General features: G+C 45.5%; 1 protein-coding gene across 2 annotated transcripts; it reads right to left on the bottom strand.

Annotated features, from left to right (window-relative positions):
- Positions 1–679: 679 nt before the first annotated feature.
- On the bottom strand, positions 680–14,214 carry LOC131720887 (melanocyte protein PMEL-like). Of its 2 annotated transcripts, XM_059013289.1 has the most exons (13): positions 14,057–14,214; positions 9,356–9,457; positions 8,664–8,810; positions 8,212–8,346; positions 7,702–7,863; positions 6,468–6,833; positions 5,363–5,818; positions 4,717–4,781; positions 4,365–4,485; positions 3,777–3,876; positions 2,733–2,938; positions 2,473–2,563; positions 680–1,805 (listed from the first exon to the last, which is right to left on the bottom strand). In XM_059013289.1, exons 1-13 carry the CDS (start codon positions 14,118–14,120, stop codon positions 1,646–1,648), a joined length of 2,175 nt encoding a protein of 724 aa, XP_058869272.1. In that variant the 5' UTR covers positions 14,121–14,214; the 3' UTR covers positions 680–1,645. The 2 variants fall into 2 exon arrangements, with proteins under 2 accessions (XP_058869272.1, XP_058869271.1); XM_059013288.1 differs by having other exon boundaries at positions 4,365–4,781.
- Between the last annotated feature and the right edge of the window lie 403 nt (positions 14,215–14,617).

The raw sequence follows: 14,617 nt of genomic DNA, 5'->3' as shown, positions 1-14,617 counted from the left end.
CCTGGGTTGTGTTTGTAGTGGTGATGGGGGGGGGGGGGGGGGGGGGGGGTTTACAGGTCTACTCTGTAATATTAGACAGCACTGTGTATTGAAGCCAGTTTAATTTGTAAAACTGAATCCAGATCATGCACTTTTCACACCTGTTGAAGGAAAGAGTTAACAGAAGAAAATCATATTGATTATTTTAGTGTCATATTGATTACTTTAGACCCCCCCTTGTAGGTTTGTGTGCAGGTGTAGCCAGGCTTGATCAGCTGCACCACAGTGTGCTCTGGTTCTGGGATGTGGATTGGAGACTGACCCATTGAACTTGTGACCTGCACCGGGTTTGAACCCAGAAGGTAACAATTGCTTCTTTAGCGTTCCAGCTTTGTGTTTTACACTTGAGTTGCAGACTGTTGATGAAGTGGTAAAGGGCCTGTGTTTTATTTTGGAGCGGGGTGATACTGGGTTTTGGTGCCGATGCGGGGAGGAGGGATTTGTCTTCCTGCTCCTACAGCATCACACAGCTTGGCTGGGCCAGGACGAGGCAACGTGGCTTACCCTCGATGAACTGGGATTGGGATCCAGGATCTCGTTAGTTCTTAAGTGCCATGAAACAACAACTTGTAACTGATTTCAGTCTTCCTACATATATTTAAAATCTTGACACAACACCATCAAAAGAAGAGACACTACCTTTAGGAGTTTTAACCATTTATTGTCAGGAGCAACCCTTGTGTATACCTTCTTGTAAGTAATAATCTGAAACCAGTCCAAGAATTTACGTCTGATTGACAGAAGTTTGTATGTATAAAAAACCAGGAGAGAGAGAGAGAGAGAGAGAGAGAGAGAGAGAGAGGTTTGAGTAGGGAAAACCAAGACTTGATTTCAGATCAATTGGAACAGAAATGCCAAAGCATGGTTAGATATTCTCAGCTTCTCACAGTGAGCGAGAGCCCTACCCTATAAGAATTCTATGTTAAAGGAATTAAAACCTTGGCTGTACTGACAAAAATCTTCCCTAGAAATCTCTAGCAGCTCAGTAGGCTGAATTGGAGATGCATTATTTAAGAAGGGTCTTTGTTAATGGAGACGACTGAATTGGAGTGGGTGTCACAGCATCCCAGAATGCAATGCTTTCCTACAGCTAGCCAACTGTCATAGTGAACTGCACCAGTTTGTGGTGGATTACAGGCTTCCAACAAAAGAATGATATTTCACAGACCCTGATTTGCACCAATCTAGAACTATCTTAACCTTAGGATAGTCCATAACAGTTACTCCAAAACCATACAACACACTTGGTTAGTTTCATAGGATCCTAATCTCACTTAACGTAGTGCAAGATTAGAGATAATCTGTGTAAACCAGCTGAATTTGTATGTAGCAATATGAAAATTAAATTTATCAGATCTGATGACAAACATTTTAACTTGAGTCAAAGAACTAAGAGATTAGTGTTAAATCAGTCTATGAAACCTGCTTCCTTCAAAATGATGGCCAGGGATTGAATATAAAAAGGGGGGGGGGGGGGGGTGGTCGGTAAAGATGTGTTTAAGAAAACTGACATTCGATTGGTTGGTTGGGGGGTGTGGTCCTGGAATCCGATAGACCAATTGGTTGGTTGTGGTGAGAGGCAGGCAGCAGTGGGTCCCAGCCTGGTTCAGACCACCCTGCCCTGCAGCAGAGGGCTGTTCTCCCCTACAGGCTGCCGAGTGAACATGCTGCGCAGGAAGATCTGCACAGAGGTCCTCTCGCTCGCCCAGCCCGTCTGCACGCTGCCTGTGGGGTCCTCGTTCAGGGGCCGGTAGTCCTTCAGACGCCTGAAGCAAAAGTAAAAATGTGTTTTATTACTTAAGGGGCGAGGCGGCATAGAGTTCAGGTTCCTTGCCAATATACACAACTGCCCGAGTGCTTTATTATTACCCTGCTGTGGGGCATGTTCTCCAGGTATACTCCAGGTTCCTAGATTACTCCAGAAAGCCAAACGAATGAGTTACTTGCATTGTTGCAGATCACCCAACACAGCTGAACAGGTACTCGGATGAATTCACCCATTCAGAATGTGTGCGGACATGGCTTGAGGAGCAGAAGATATCAAGGATCTTCCATGCCCAGCACAATCCCCACATCTCAATGCAACCGAGTATGTTTGGGATTAACTTGAACAACACATTCATCACCACATGCAAAAGTCACTACACTTTTACAGAGGGCTGACAGTAGGTGCTGGGGTCTCCAGTGATGGGTTTCATAGAGGGCTGACAGTAAATGCCTGGGTTTTATGCAGAACAGATTTCCACTCCCAGCTGCCCTGAAGGATTTTGAAGCAGAACTCATTAAAAGCAGCAGTCCCACATCCTTTCATAACAGACTTGCATGTTGTGGATTTTGATTTTACAATAACCTGCAGTAGATGTGTTTGAGCTGTACGGTGCTCTGCTCAAGATGCTTGAGAACTCAAAAGCAGTGTGATCGTGAAGCGCTCACCTGTAAGTGAAGACGACGGCCCCCACTGCACTGGCCACTAACAGCATCCCCACGATCAGGACCACCGTGGCAGCCATGGATGAGCCAGACGCTGGAACACAACACACACTTTCACACTTCCAAAAACTCAAAATGAATTCTATTAAACAAACAGCGCTGGAGAGCAGAGAGTGAAGTTTTAGACTAGTGCTCATTATTAAAGGGGCAGGGTGGTGACAGTGCTGGAATGGGGTTGGAGCAGTGATAGTCTGGTGCCACACCTGCGTTGATGTTGACTCGGGTGCTGGTCATGGCCAGGCTCACGCTGTTGGTCATGGAGACGTTGACACAGAAGACGCCCGTCTCGTTGAAGACCTGGCGCAGGATGAGCTGGCACTCCGGCGAGGGCTGCACCGCGTTACACACCGTCAGCACGGGCACCGCGCAATCAGCATCCGAGATCACTGTACACACCTCGCTAGGGAGGCTGAGAGAGCGAGGAGAGACAGAGAATGGATGTGGGTTCTAGCGCAGCTGGCAAGTCAATTACCAAGTATTTTCTGATCTAAACGTTCCACATGTGACCTGCTGTAACTGGCACCAGTCACGCTGCAGGGTTAATATCAACATATGCCAGATCAGCACACACAAGGGACCAGTAAGAGATCCTCCTTCCCACAGTAGTGTGCAAATGTATTAGAACCCCTCAATGTGTATCCTTTATATACCTACCTGCATGCAAACCTCCTACTGTGAGAATTTCAATTTCCAGTGTGCTTTTAATTGGGCATCTTAAAACCACTTCTAAAAAGTCTCCTGCATGTTACCATTTGTGGATGTGTTCCCTGTCTTACTATTTAATTGCAGGTGTGGTCTTAAAGAAATCAATTAAATCACTAATTAGCCTATTTTGACAGTTTTCCAAGATTTTCAGTTGCAGTGGTTTGATTTCATATGCACAACACACCAGACACAATGGGGTGTTCTAATACATTTGCACACTGTTGCAAGAGTAGGAAGCAAGTCAATTCAAAATTGTAGATATTGAAAGAGACTTTTAGTGGAAACTTTAATTCATGAAGCTTTTTTTAAAATCTTTAAAGTACAGAACTATTGATGGCTTTACAGTTACAAATGACAATTATCACTACCATGTGAAAAATGGACCAATTCCAATTATAAAAACTCTGTGTCTGCGGATTTGTATTGGATTACAAGCTACACCATATACCCAGTACAGCTAATGTGATGTGTGTCTGGGACAGTCCTTCCTGCTGTAGAAGCTTCCCTTGGAGAGTGTGTATTGGAGGTGCTCATGTCCTTACCTGCCCTGACAGGTGATGGTCAGATCCACTGCATTCTGCAGAGCCTCCAGCTCCATCTCCACATTCTGCACCTGCACGATCTCCACACTCTCGATACCCTCTGAGACAAGAGAGAACACTGTGAGCAACACACTGGGAGGAGAGGAGGAAACTCTAGGGAGGCAGGTGGACAAGCATTACAGTGTTAGCTGACAAACCAAAAGGGTGGAAGTCAAGATCATGCGAGGCACCAGTTAAACTCCCTCTGGAAATGTGTCCAGTTCTGGATGCAAACAAGACACTAGTGCACTTGAAGGTACAGAGAACTAGGCTGATCCCAGGACTCAATGGGATTTGCAGATTTCAAAAGACAGGGCTGTGGATGAAAAGTGGCTGCAAAGTGGCTGCTGCTGTTGCTTCCTGAAACCTTGTGTTTTAGTTCAAACTCCAATGGTGTAGCTGCAATCAGACCATGTGATCAACAGCAAAGGTACCAGAATGCAGCAGAATCAATTAAACAAGCGAGGCACTGAAAGATTGCAGATGTAAGAGGTAAGATTGCTGCTAGTAAAAAGGTAAGGATTGTAACTGGTTGGGCAGCACACTCACGGATGATGTCGATGCCGGTGGAAAAGGATCCGTATCGGTAGATGAGGCAGCTCTCCTCAGCTGCTGCAGGCGCTTGCCGCTTTGCCACAATCAGCGGCACCTCTGCTGCCTCCGTGCCGGCCTCCACTGCCACCGTGCCAGCCTCCACTGCCACCGCAGTCATCATGCCAGCCTCCACTGCCACCGTGCCAGCCTCCACTGCCACCGTGCCAGCCTCCACTGCCACCGTGCCAGCCTCCACTGCCACCGTGCCAGCCTCCACTGCCACCGCAGTCATCGTGCCAGCCTCCACTGCCACCGTGCCAGCCTCCACTGCAGTCATCGTGCCGGCCTCCACTGCCACCGTGCCAGCCTCCACTGCCACTGCAGTCATCGTGCCAGCCTCCACAGCCACCATGGTAGGGTCAGCCACCAGATCTGAAGAGGGACAAAACAAAAACACGAGGCTTTGTTTTAAATACAATTCCATCTCGGGAACGATGTACTTTCTTACCGATTTAATATCTCTTGTGTTCTGTAGGATCCTGTACTGTTTCTGCATGATTTGTCATGCTTACTAACCAAGACAACTACAGAACCAAAACACCCCTAAAATGAACCATTGTTCTGTGGGGACCACCAGGCATGCAGCAATACCATTTAGGAAGAATCCTAACGGAAAACAGTTATAGAACAAGAGCCAGATCAACTATGAAATGTTTTATAAACCAAATCCAGATGCTTTCATATCTTTTGACTCCCATTGCATGCATGACACTGCTGATGTGAAAACGACCTAGGAAGTATAACAGATTCAGGAGTAAAGCATGTAAATTTTAACCTCGTGCAGTACCAGATATCAAAAGAAAAGTGTTTTTCAAAACTGCACAGTGGAGACCTATGTAGCTAATCAGTGCAAAACAGGTAAGACTCACAGGATTACAATCACATTACATTTCTAGGTTTCAGAACCTGAAATAATCCAGCTAATGGTGATCCTGTACAGAGCAGTGCCTCACCTGCGCTCTCCAGGGTCACAGCGTCTATGATCTCCTCCACAGAGGAGACTGGAGTCGAGACCTGGGCTACCCCCGGGGCAACTGTGTCTGCAACTGCCTCCACCAGGGTAACTGTGTTGACGGGATCAACTGCTTCTACAGGGGCGACGGATGCAGCTAGGGCAACTGTGTCAGGGGCAACTGTCTCAACAGCCTCCACCGGGGGAACTGTGTCCACAGCATCTACTGGGGCAACTGACGCGATTGCCTCAGCAACTGTGTCTCCTCCTGCTGCTGGGGCAACTGTTTCCACAGCCGTGTCTGCTGGGGCAACGGACGCCTCGAGAGCAATGGTGTCCTCTCCTGCAGCCGGGGCAGCAGCAGAGCCAGGCACTGCCAGGTCCAGGTCAGCTGGGTTCGAGGTCTGGGCAGGTCCTGGGGTAGATACCACAACCGGGGCAACTGAGGCGGAAGACACTGTTCATGAAAATGAAGAAATTAGGAGTTAAAACACTGAGTTAACCGGTTTATGAAGCTGTCCAGTACAGGTCTGTGGAACAGCAAAGGCTGCATATCCAGAATGAACCAAGTGAAGAGCCAGTGATACCCCCCCCCATGTGGATACTATACTCCAGCATGCCATGTTTAACATGCTTTACCATTCCCCTCTGGCCTTCACAATGTTTCTCATGCTTGCACTATTGACTTGCACAAGGGCTATAGTATTGGGGCTCCCAGGTAATCAACACTCCCATGCTGCTTTGGTCTAATTTAGGGGATGATGGTCTTAAATCATATAATAGACTGGCCTTCACGAGAAGGTATTGGGTGATGGCAACATGTTCGTGCCATCATACAGACTGCTTGTGACCTGAAATAAATGGACTATTGTTCGGTTCTAGTTGTAAAATTAACAGATGTTTTGTGTCCTTCAGTCTCTAAAAGCCTGGAGTTGAGGCTTTGAAAATGCAGCCCAATATATGTTTTTGTTTGAGAGTTTCTAAAGTTTTAAAAAATGCTTGATATTAAAATTGAAAGTACTTAACCCTTGCATTGTTTGATATGGGGAGGTTTACTTGATTGAGTGTATTTTGCATTCTGCTCTGCCGCTATACTCCAGTCTCACCGGTGGTGCCAAGTGGCTGAGGAGCTGGCTCCGAGGAGACCAGGCCTGTGCTCCCGGTGGGGGCCCCGGGGGTTGGGGGGTCTCCTGGTGTGACGCAGCCGGCCGCGGGGATAGTGGCCTGCAGGATGACCAGTGGCTGGAAGAAGCCGGCGGTCAGGTAGGTGTGAGTGACGGCCAGGCCGCGGGAGATCAGGGTGCCGCTGTTGTCCCCGAAGTCCCAGTTGAAGGTGATGTCGGAGCCGCTCAGGTACTGGCTGGGGTCGTGAAGGCGGACAGTAAAGGAGACGGCCCGGTTCTGGATGAAGCTCTGGTCTGCTTGGTTCAGGTCGTTCACCTGGGAGAGAGACACAGAGAATGGGACCTGATCTGGAGAGAGAGAAAAAGATTAAACTGGGGCTCTTTGCTTCTGATTAAACAGAACTGTATCATCATGTAACAAAGTCAAGCAGGAAAGTGTTGTGGGTTCTCTATGCCGTCTACTTACTTAGGCCTACGTGACATCCCTTTTAAAGACGCGCTCTAACATACCGGTCTGCTTGACAATGCTTACCTCTGCGTTACCATGTTCTCACTGTGCTTTATTACACTTCAGCTGTAATCGGTCACAGTAAAGCACAGCAAACAGGTTCAGTGTCACTACAACCAAGATGCTGTGCTTCTCTCCACTTCTAGAGAGCTGGACTGTCCATCAAGAGATGGCGTTAATTCTATTGTGGGAGAGAACAGTTCTACGGCTTTATTTTAAAACCAAGCAGTGAAAAGCAGGAAGCAGAACAGAACGTGTGAGACAGCGCTACTAACCAGGAAGAAAGTCATGGGAGTGGAATCATTTCTAGACAACAATCCAATTAAACAGGTCATCTCTCTCTCCCCCTTGTTCCATTGAGGTGGTCATCTCTCTCCCCCCTTGTTCCATTGAGGTGGTCATCTCTCTCCCCCCTTGTTCCATTGAGGGAGGTCATCTCTCCCCCCCCCTTGTTCCATTGAGGGAGGTCATCTCTCTCCCCCCTTGTTCCATTGAGGGAGGTCATCTCTCTCCCCCCTTGTTCCATTGAGGGAGGTCATCTCTCCCCCCCCCCTTGTTCCATTGAGGGAGGTCATCTCTCCCCCCCCCCTTGTTCCATTGAGAGAGGTCATCTCTCTCCCCCCTTGTTCCATTGAGGGAGGTCATCTCTCTCCCCCCTTGTTCCATTGAGGGAGGTCATCTCTCCCCTTGTTCCATTGCCAGTCTTACCTGTGATTGCAAAGTCGGTGGTGGCCGTGCCCATGGGGATGAACTGGTCTCGCCCGCGGGAGTGATACACCACCACCTCCATGGAGTAGGAGCCCAGAGGGACGGAGTCCGTGACGACGGTCAGAGAGGAAGAGGGGCCATCCGCTACCTGCCAGAACTTCCCTGTGAAGAGGAGCACAGCTGAGGGTCACACACTCGTGTTGTAGAAGAAGTTCCCTTTGAGAAGGGAACACTTTACATCAAGCAGTCTGTTATGTATTTGCACAGTAGTTACATGTGCACTTGCACAATCACAACATTATTATGCAGAGTCACAATGTACTTCGTGTACATTTGTCACGGTATAACCTCGACCCTTTTCTGACAATTTAGTACTTTCATATATCGTGCAAAAAAGATCTACATTTACAAAGTAACTACTATGTAAACACAGTTAGAGACACACACGTCAAAGGGAATTTCTCAGAATATCTGGGTCCCTGCACAGAGACCGTGTGACAGCGCTCTTACCCCACACCTTCCACACAAACACGAACTTCGATTTCCTGCCCGAGGTCCTCATGGGAGTCCCGTCTGGGAATACCCCGTCCCAGTCCTCCAAAGTGTCATTGCCGTACACTGGCTCCCCCTCCCGGAAATGAGTCCCTGAAACACACACACATTGGCTAGAGCCTTCATCGCTGTACTGACTGAACTGTGTGTGCTGGTATTATGTAACTTGGGGACCACAGCACCTCCCTGTGGCAGCTCTGTGGCACAGCACCCATCATTGTGAGGAGTGTTAATGGTGGGTGATTAGCGGTGACTATATGTGGAAAGGTTTCCAGAGATGGAAGTGTAGGGAAACAGAAACATGCAAATAGAAGGTAAATCACATTAGGTAGGAAAGATCTTTTGGTTAAGAGGAATGATTTTGTTAAAGCTGTGGTGATGGTCAGTCATGCAGTTGGTTTTGTTCTCACCATTGACCGTGCAGTTGTGCGCCCACACCACTTGCCCGTCGGGCAGCACGGTCTGGTTGCCAGGGAAACGGAGCTGGATGGTGAAAGTGGCCTTGGCACCGATCAGGGTCGGGCCATCGTTACGGACTTCCAAGGACACGTTGCCACCTGAGGAAACAGAGTCGCTTACTGTACCCACGAACCAGCCAACACACAGGCACGGGCTCAGATACGACAGGACTGTGATCTACAGGGCAAAAACACATCTGCTACTGCCGATTATCAAAAACCTGGGTTTATTATGAACCCATAAGTAACCTTTACTTGATTAATGGTGTCGTTTAATCAGGGGAATACTGTAGACTATCTCTCGACACACAAAAAGCTCTGAATTGTTATTCCTACAAGGACTCAAACTCCGAGAAGCAACTCTCGTGTTTCGAAGGTGTTCCTTCAAAAAGGGACATGCAGCCTGGAAAAGAGTGAGAGACATTCACCATCTGGGGAAAGTTCTCCTCTGTGCTTTAGTGACCTCTACTGGTCAGGTGGAGACAGCACAGGCTGGGCCCTTGTCTCTGGAGTTCAGTAGCTTGGTAACATGTCAGTTCATCAGGTATCACAGTCAACCTTGAGAATCCGTGATAGGAATGTCCCTATCAAGTTTCATGATTCAAGACCAAGCTAAAAAATGAACTTGTTTAATATAAGACTACCTCTCCAGCAGTCCCGATATCTGGAATCTCCATCATCCCAGACGGGATACAGCTTGGAATTCCAGGAGCGGTACTTGGAGAAGCCTCTCGGAGCCCCGGACCCTGATGGACACAGAGGGACAGACGTTAGACTGAGCAACTTAACAATAAAACAGGAGAAACGGCATCAAAAGCTCATGACGGGGTGAGAATCCATTTCAAAACGTTTTTTCGCATCTTGCATGATTATACAATGTATTTTTCCCCCATGGTTATACTATGTATTTACCATAGCGTGCCATGTTTTTCATATACTCCACTGTACCTCTCTGGGCCAGGCATTCACTATGCTTTACTACACTGTCACATGTGAAGGGAAGGAGGAAGGCGGATCAGTCCCGGCAGTTAGGATTCTCCAGACAAGCAGGAAAAGGCAGATTTAGAGAAATTATAACTTAATATTGGAACAACAGAATGCATAATAATGATGCAAACACCCTGAAATAGTCAAGGAATTAAGACACATTAAAATGACATTTGAAGTGGTTGTTTCAGTTTTTATTTTACTGTGCCACGAAATCTTCGACAAATGTAATCAAGTATGGAGGTCTGTTGATCTCATTCATTTTAAAAACATATTTAACCAAGTCAAGCTTTGGGAAAACCGATTTCTGAGTTTATAAAGATAGAGGGAGCTGGTTTCAGTGATGTGGGCTAACTAAAGTTTTATTAAACTAATCGGCCCACTGTAAATCTGCAGATTTCTCATGGTTATACTATACCGTAGTATATCATGGTTTTTACTTTACCAAACCTCTGTGCTTTGCAATGCTTACCTATACTTCACCATGCAGGATTACACTTTACTGTGCTTTTACTGTGCGAAACAAAGGGAAGCCAGATTTGAACTCAGGTCTCCAGGGTAAAACAAGTTAATTAAAACTAGTACCAAACTGATGAAGGATAGCTGGGGGTGTATGAGATTCCCACATGATGCCCCCCCCCCCCCCCCCGGCCCCTCACATGACCCAGTGCCTGCTCTCAGCTGCCTCCCTGCAAGGGGGGTCAGGAGCAGGGATCCAGGCAGCGCTAGTCATGCGACCCCTCAAATCCCTGCAATCCTTTTCATGTGACTCAGCCGAGTTGTGCTGCTCTCCTAATCCCCAAACACCACAAATTGCGGTTTGTTTTTGTGTAATTCTGTGTGCGTTTCACAGCCATGTCTAAAAAATGTATAAGCGCACCATTCCTGTCTAGTTAACGTTGGATACTGTTTCCCCCCCCCTTGTAAAAGTTTCTCAGTCACAGCATACAGCAGAGTGAAAGCATGGCAAAGTATAGCTAAGCATTGTGAAGCCAGAGAGGTATTGTAAAGCATATTAAACATGGCAAGCCAATACATAGTAAAACCAAGGGAAAAGCATGGAAACATTGCGCATTTACTGTAAACTCTGATATGGGTTGCATGATATACTGTGCAAAAACTGCAGCGTTTCTCAAATGTATGGCTACAGAAATAAGGTATACAGTGCAGTCAACACTATAAAACACAATGTACATTGCTAGTGCTGCTTTATATATATATTTCATCCAAACAGTTGGATCACTCATTGTCAGCACTCCTTGGGATCTTCCGCTCAAGTGAAGTTATGAATTAAATATATAGGATTCAATGGATATACAGAAGAGGATCCCTTCTAAAAGACTTCTAGTGTAATTTTACAGTCCTGTCCCCTCCCCCCATGCTTGATTTGCCATTCCAATATTGAGTAATAACAGCACAGCTGAACTCCATAGAAAACATGGAGAGAGCACTGTTGTTGTACAATGTAGATTATGAAAGTTGTTTTGGCTCTTCTTTACATTCATTATAGAGACGGTCTTGCAATGAATCCCAGTATGAAACAGCACTGCAGACATGGACAGGTCTTATTATAATGAAGAGAAGCGTCTCCTTTAAGAACACAGCCACCCCTACAGCACGAAGAGCCTCCTTTAAGAACACAGCCACCCCTACAGCACGAAGAGCCTCCTTTAAGAACACAGCCACCCCTACAGCACGAAGAGCCTCCTTTAAGAACACAGCCACCCCTGCAGCACGAAGAGCCTCCTTTAAGAACACAGCCACCCCTGCAGCACGAAGAGCCTCCTTTAAGAACACAGCCACCCCTGCAGCACGAAGAGCCTCCTTTAAGAACACAGCCACCCCTACAGCACGAAGAGCCTCCTTTAAGAACACAGCCACCCCTGCAGCACGAAGAGCCTCCTTTAAGAACACAGCCACCCCTACAGCACGAAGAGCCTCCTTTAAGAACACAGCCACCCCTGCAGCACGAAGAGCCTCCTTTAAGAACACAGCCACCCCTACAGCACGAAGAGCCTCCTTTAAGAACACAGCCACCCCTGCAGCATGAAGAGCCTCCTTTAAGAGCACAGCCACCCCTACAGCATGAAGAGCCTCCTTTAAGAGCACAGCCACCCCTGCAGCATGAAGAGCCTCCTTTAAGAGCACAGCCACCCCGATTCTGTAATATTGGAAGACATTAACACTCAACATCTAAACAAACAGCAACATACAGGAACAGTCCACGTGTGGGTGACTACAAAGCGAAGTTCAGACTGTAGCAAAGTGTAATGAAGCACAGGGAAAGCTAAAGCATAGTAGTTAAGCATTGTAAAGCACAGTGAGGTAAGCACATTAAACATGGCACACCATGGGAAACTAGAACCATGGAAAATGCTGCAAAAGGACATATGTACATCAGAAACCATGGGCTATGTTTTCAAAGAGTTTACTAGAGTCTTCACTCCTATTTTTTTTTTTTTTAAAACAAGTAAAACTTGTTCATTTTACACAAATTAAAATCCTTTCAAAACAGCAGTAAAGACAGGATGAAAGGAGTTGAAACCATGGCCCGCTGTTGAGGCGTTTCTCCAAGCTGTGAAGACATTCATTCTATCCCAGCGCTGCAGTTCCAGGGTCACAGTGGCTACATAACCAGCATTAATCCAGGAAGCCAGAGCTAACCTTGTGATCCACTCACACTGCCGTGAAATCAGAGACATCGTTTAATTGAGTCTCAAGCCTTTTTAAATAAACTTCTTCAAGCTTTAAATCTGGAAAACAAACAAGTGTATTCACCCACAACCAAACATGCAACAGTGTTGCATTTAGAAATACTAGAAGAAACTTCAGAAATCCAATGACAAACGCTTCAACTAAAAGACTCTCCATGTCTAGACATTGAGAAAGACTTCTATACAGAATTAGTGTGGTTTTATTATTATTATTATTATTAGTGTCTGAAGGAATCTGTGTAGAGTCATTATAAATACTTTCAAACAAACCCAAAGTATATAAAAGTATGTACCCTATTTAAAAAAAATTGCGTATTGTTTTAGGATCTGAAGAACAAGCCTGTAATTACTTGCTTAATTACTTTATTTTGATAACCACATTAGAATTCTCTCATGTCATGACCTCAGTGTCATTCTCATGGTCTCTAATTGAGCAACGACGTCAGGTCCGATTCCTCATTCATGCCATAGCATTGCGGTGTTTAAAAGCAGCGCGCCAAAGGGCTTCATGCTTATATATATATGCAATTGATACCTGTTAAGCCATTCATGCACCTCAATCACATCTGAGCAAAACGTTAATATAACATTGATTTAATATACGTTTTCCCGTTTTAACTCAATGGGCTTTTAAATCGTAACTCTAACTTTCCTTTACAAGCAGAAGCGACTCGCCTGTATTAATGTAAATAGTTGCATGTAACGATTGCAATAGTGTGTCCAGCATAAAATACTGTTTATTTTTTTTTTATTTATTTTTTTTTATCACAGCTTTAATGAAGGATTACTCTCTTATTATCGTGTTGCGATCTCGTTCTGCTTGTAAATTTAAAGATTAAGGCTTGGCCAATTACAATCCCATTTAGTTTCACAGGAGAAAAAAAAAAAAAAAAAAAAAAAACTGTAAATGAAATCAGTTTTTCTATTAGCAGGTTTCTCAGCTGTGATTGAGAGACAGTAATGGCTTAACAGGTATTAATTGAATTCTTAAAGGAGAGTATTAAAGTCGTGTAAAACACTGAAAAACAGAAGCCCTAAATAAACCCAATCCGGGTCTCGCAGCGATCTTTCCTCCTGGTCAGTGGTCTCGTAGTTTTGCCCACATATCCAACACCACAGCTTTATCAAGTCTATTGCAATTTAGTATTTTAAAATTCCAATCCAGCCAAAACGCGTTACTAGCACATTTCCCTCGGGAGTAAACTAAAAGGCATCAGTGTGGAGTAGTGGTTAGGGCTCTGGACTCTGTGGGGGACACTGCTGCTGTACCCTTGAGGTACGTTACCTAGATTGCTCCAATAAAAACCTAACTGTATAAATGGGTAATTGTATGTAAAAATAATGTGTAAAAAATAATTGCATATAAAAATAATGTGATATCTTGTAACAACTGTAAGTCGCCCTTATCCTTTAAACCCCATGAAAACAGCCGGTCCTTTACTTTAAAACGTGCGTACTTACTTTAAACCTCGTTTATGCATCAGTTTCCTTTGCATCAGTCAATTATAGAACAATTGGCATGAATGCATATGGTCTTTACATTCAGTACATTTAAATCAGTTGTGAATATTCGACCTGCAGTATTACTTAGGAGTCCCAATACATTTAATCGCATATACAACGTAAAAAAAAAACAATACTTACTGCCACGCTGCGCACAAACTGCAGACAGGAACACAACTGCGCTTGCCAATAAAAACGTCCTCATTTTCTTTATTTTAAATTGCTATTATAATCATCTCCCTTTTAAAAACGCAGGTACTTTGTTAAATTTCTAGAGACCCAGTTGCACTGTCGAACTGCCTTTAAATCCATTGCCTCATTAACATAACCCCGCCCACACGCGTGACGCCACAGGCAAGCCCAAATTGCATTTAAACTCGTGCAAATTCTGTACAGTAATGGTTGAGACCCAAAGCAAAACGAAGTCATGGGTTTATTAAAGTTTATTTAATCGAGCGGAGCAGTTACAGATATCCATATCCTCCCGTTACAGGGCCTTGCTTTATAACTGCTCTATCAAAGTGTTCCAGAACCGTGCAGGGAACTACTAGTGATGAGATATTACTCTGGAACATTCGCCAGGAGGAAGATGGTTTGTCTTCATCGCAGTGTATCCAGGTCGTGCAGCAAGGTGATTGAGATGAGCAGTGTGTTGTGGGAACAGAAAACCAGCATTGTTGCAGGAGGGAGTGTGATCTGGAT

Source organism: Acipenser ruthenus, chromosome 45, assembly GCF_902713425.1.
Source record: "Acipenser ruthenus chromosome 45, fAciRut3.2 maternal haplotype, whole genome shotgun sequence".
NCBI lineage: Eukaryota > Metazoa > Chordata > Actinopteri > Acipenseriformes > Acipenseridae > Acipenser > Acipenser ruthenus.
The sequence above is the reverse complement of the archived record's forward strand: the minus strand, read 5'-3'. Positions and strand labels throughout refer to the sequence as shown.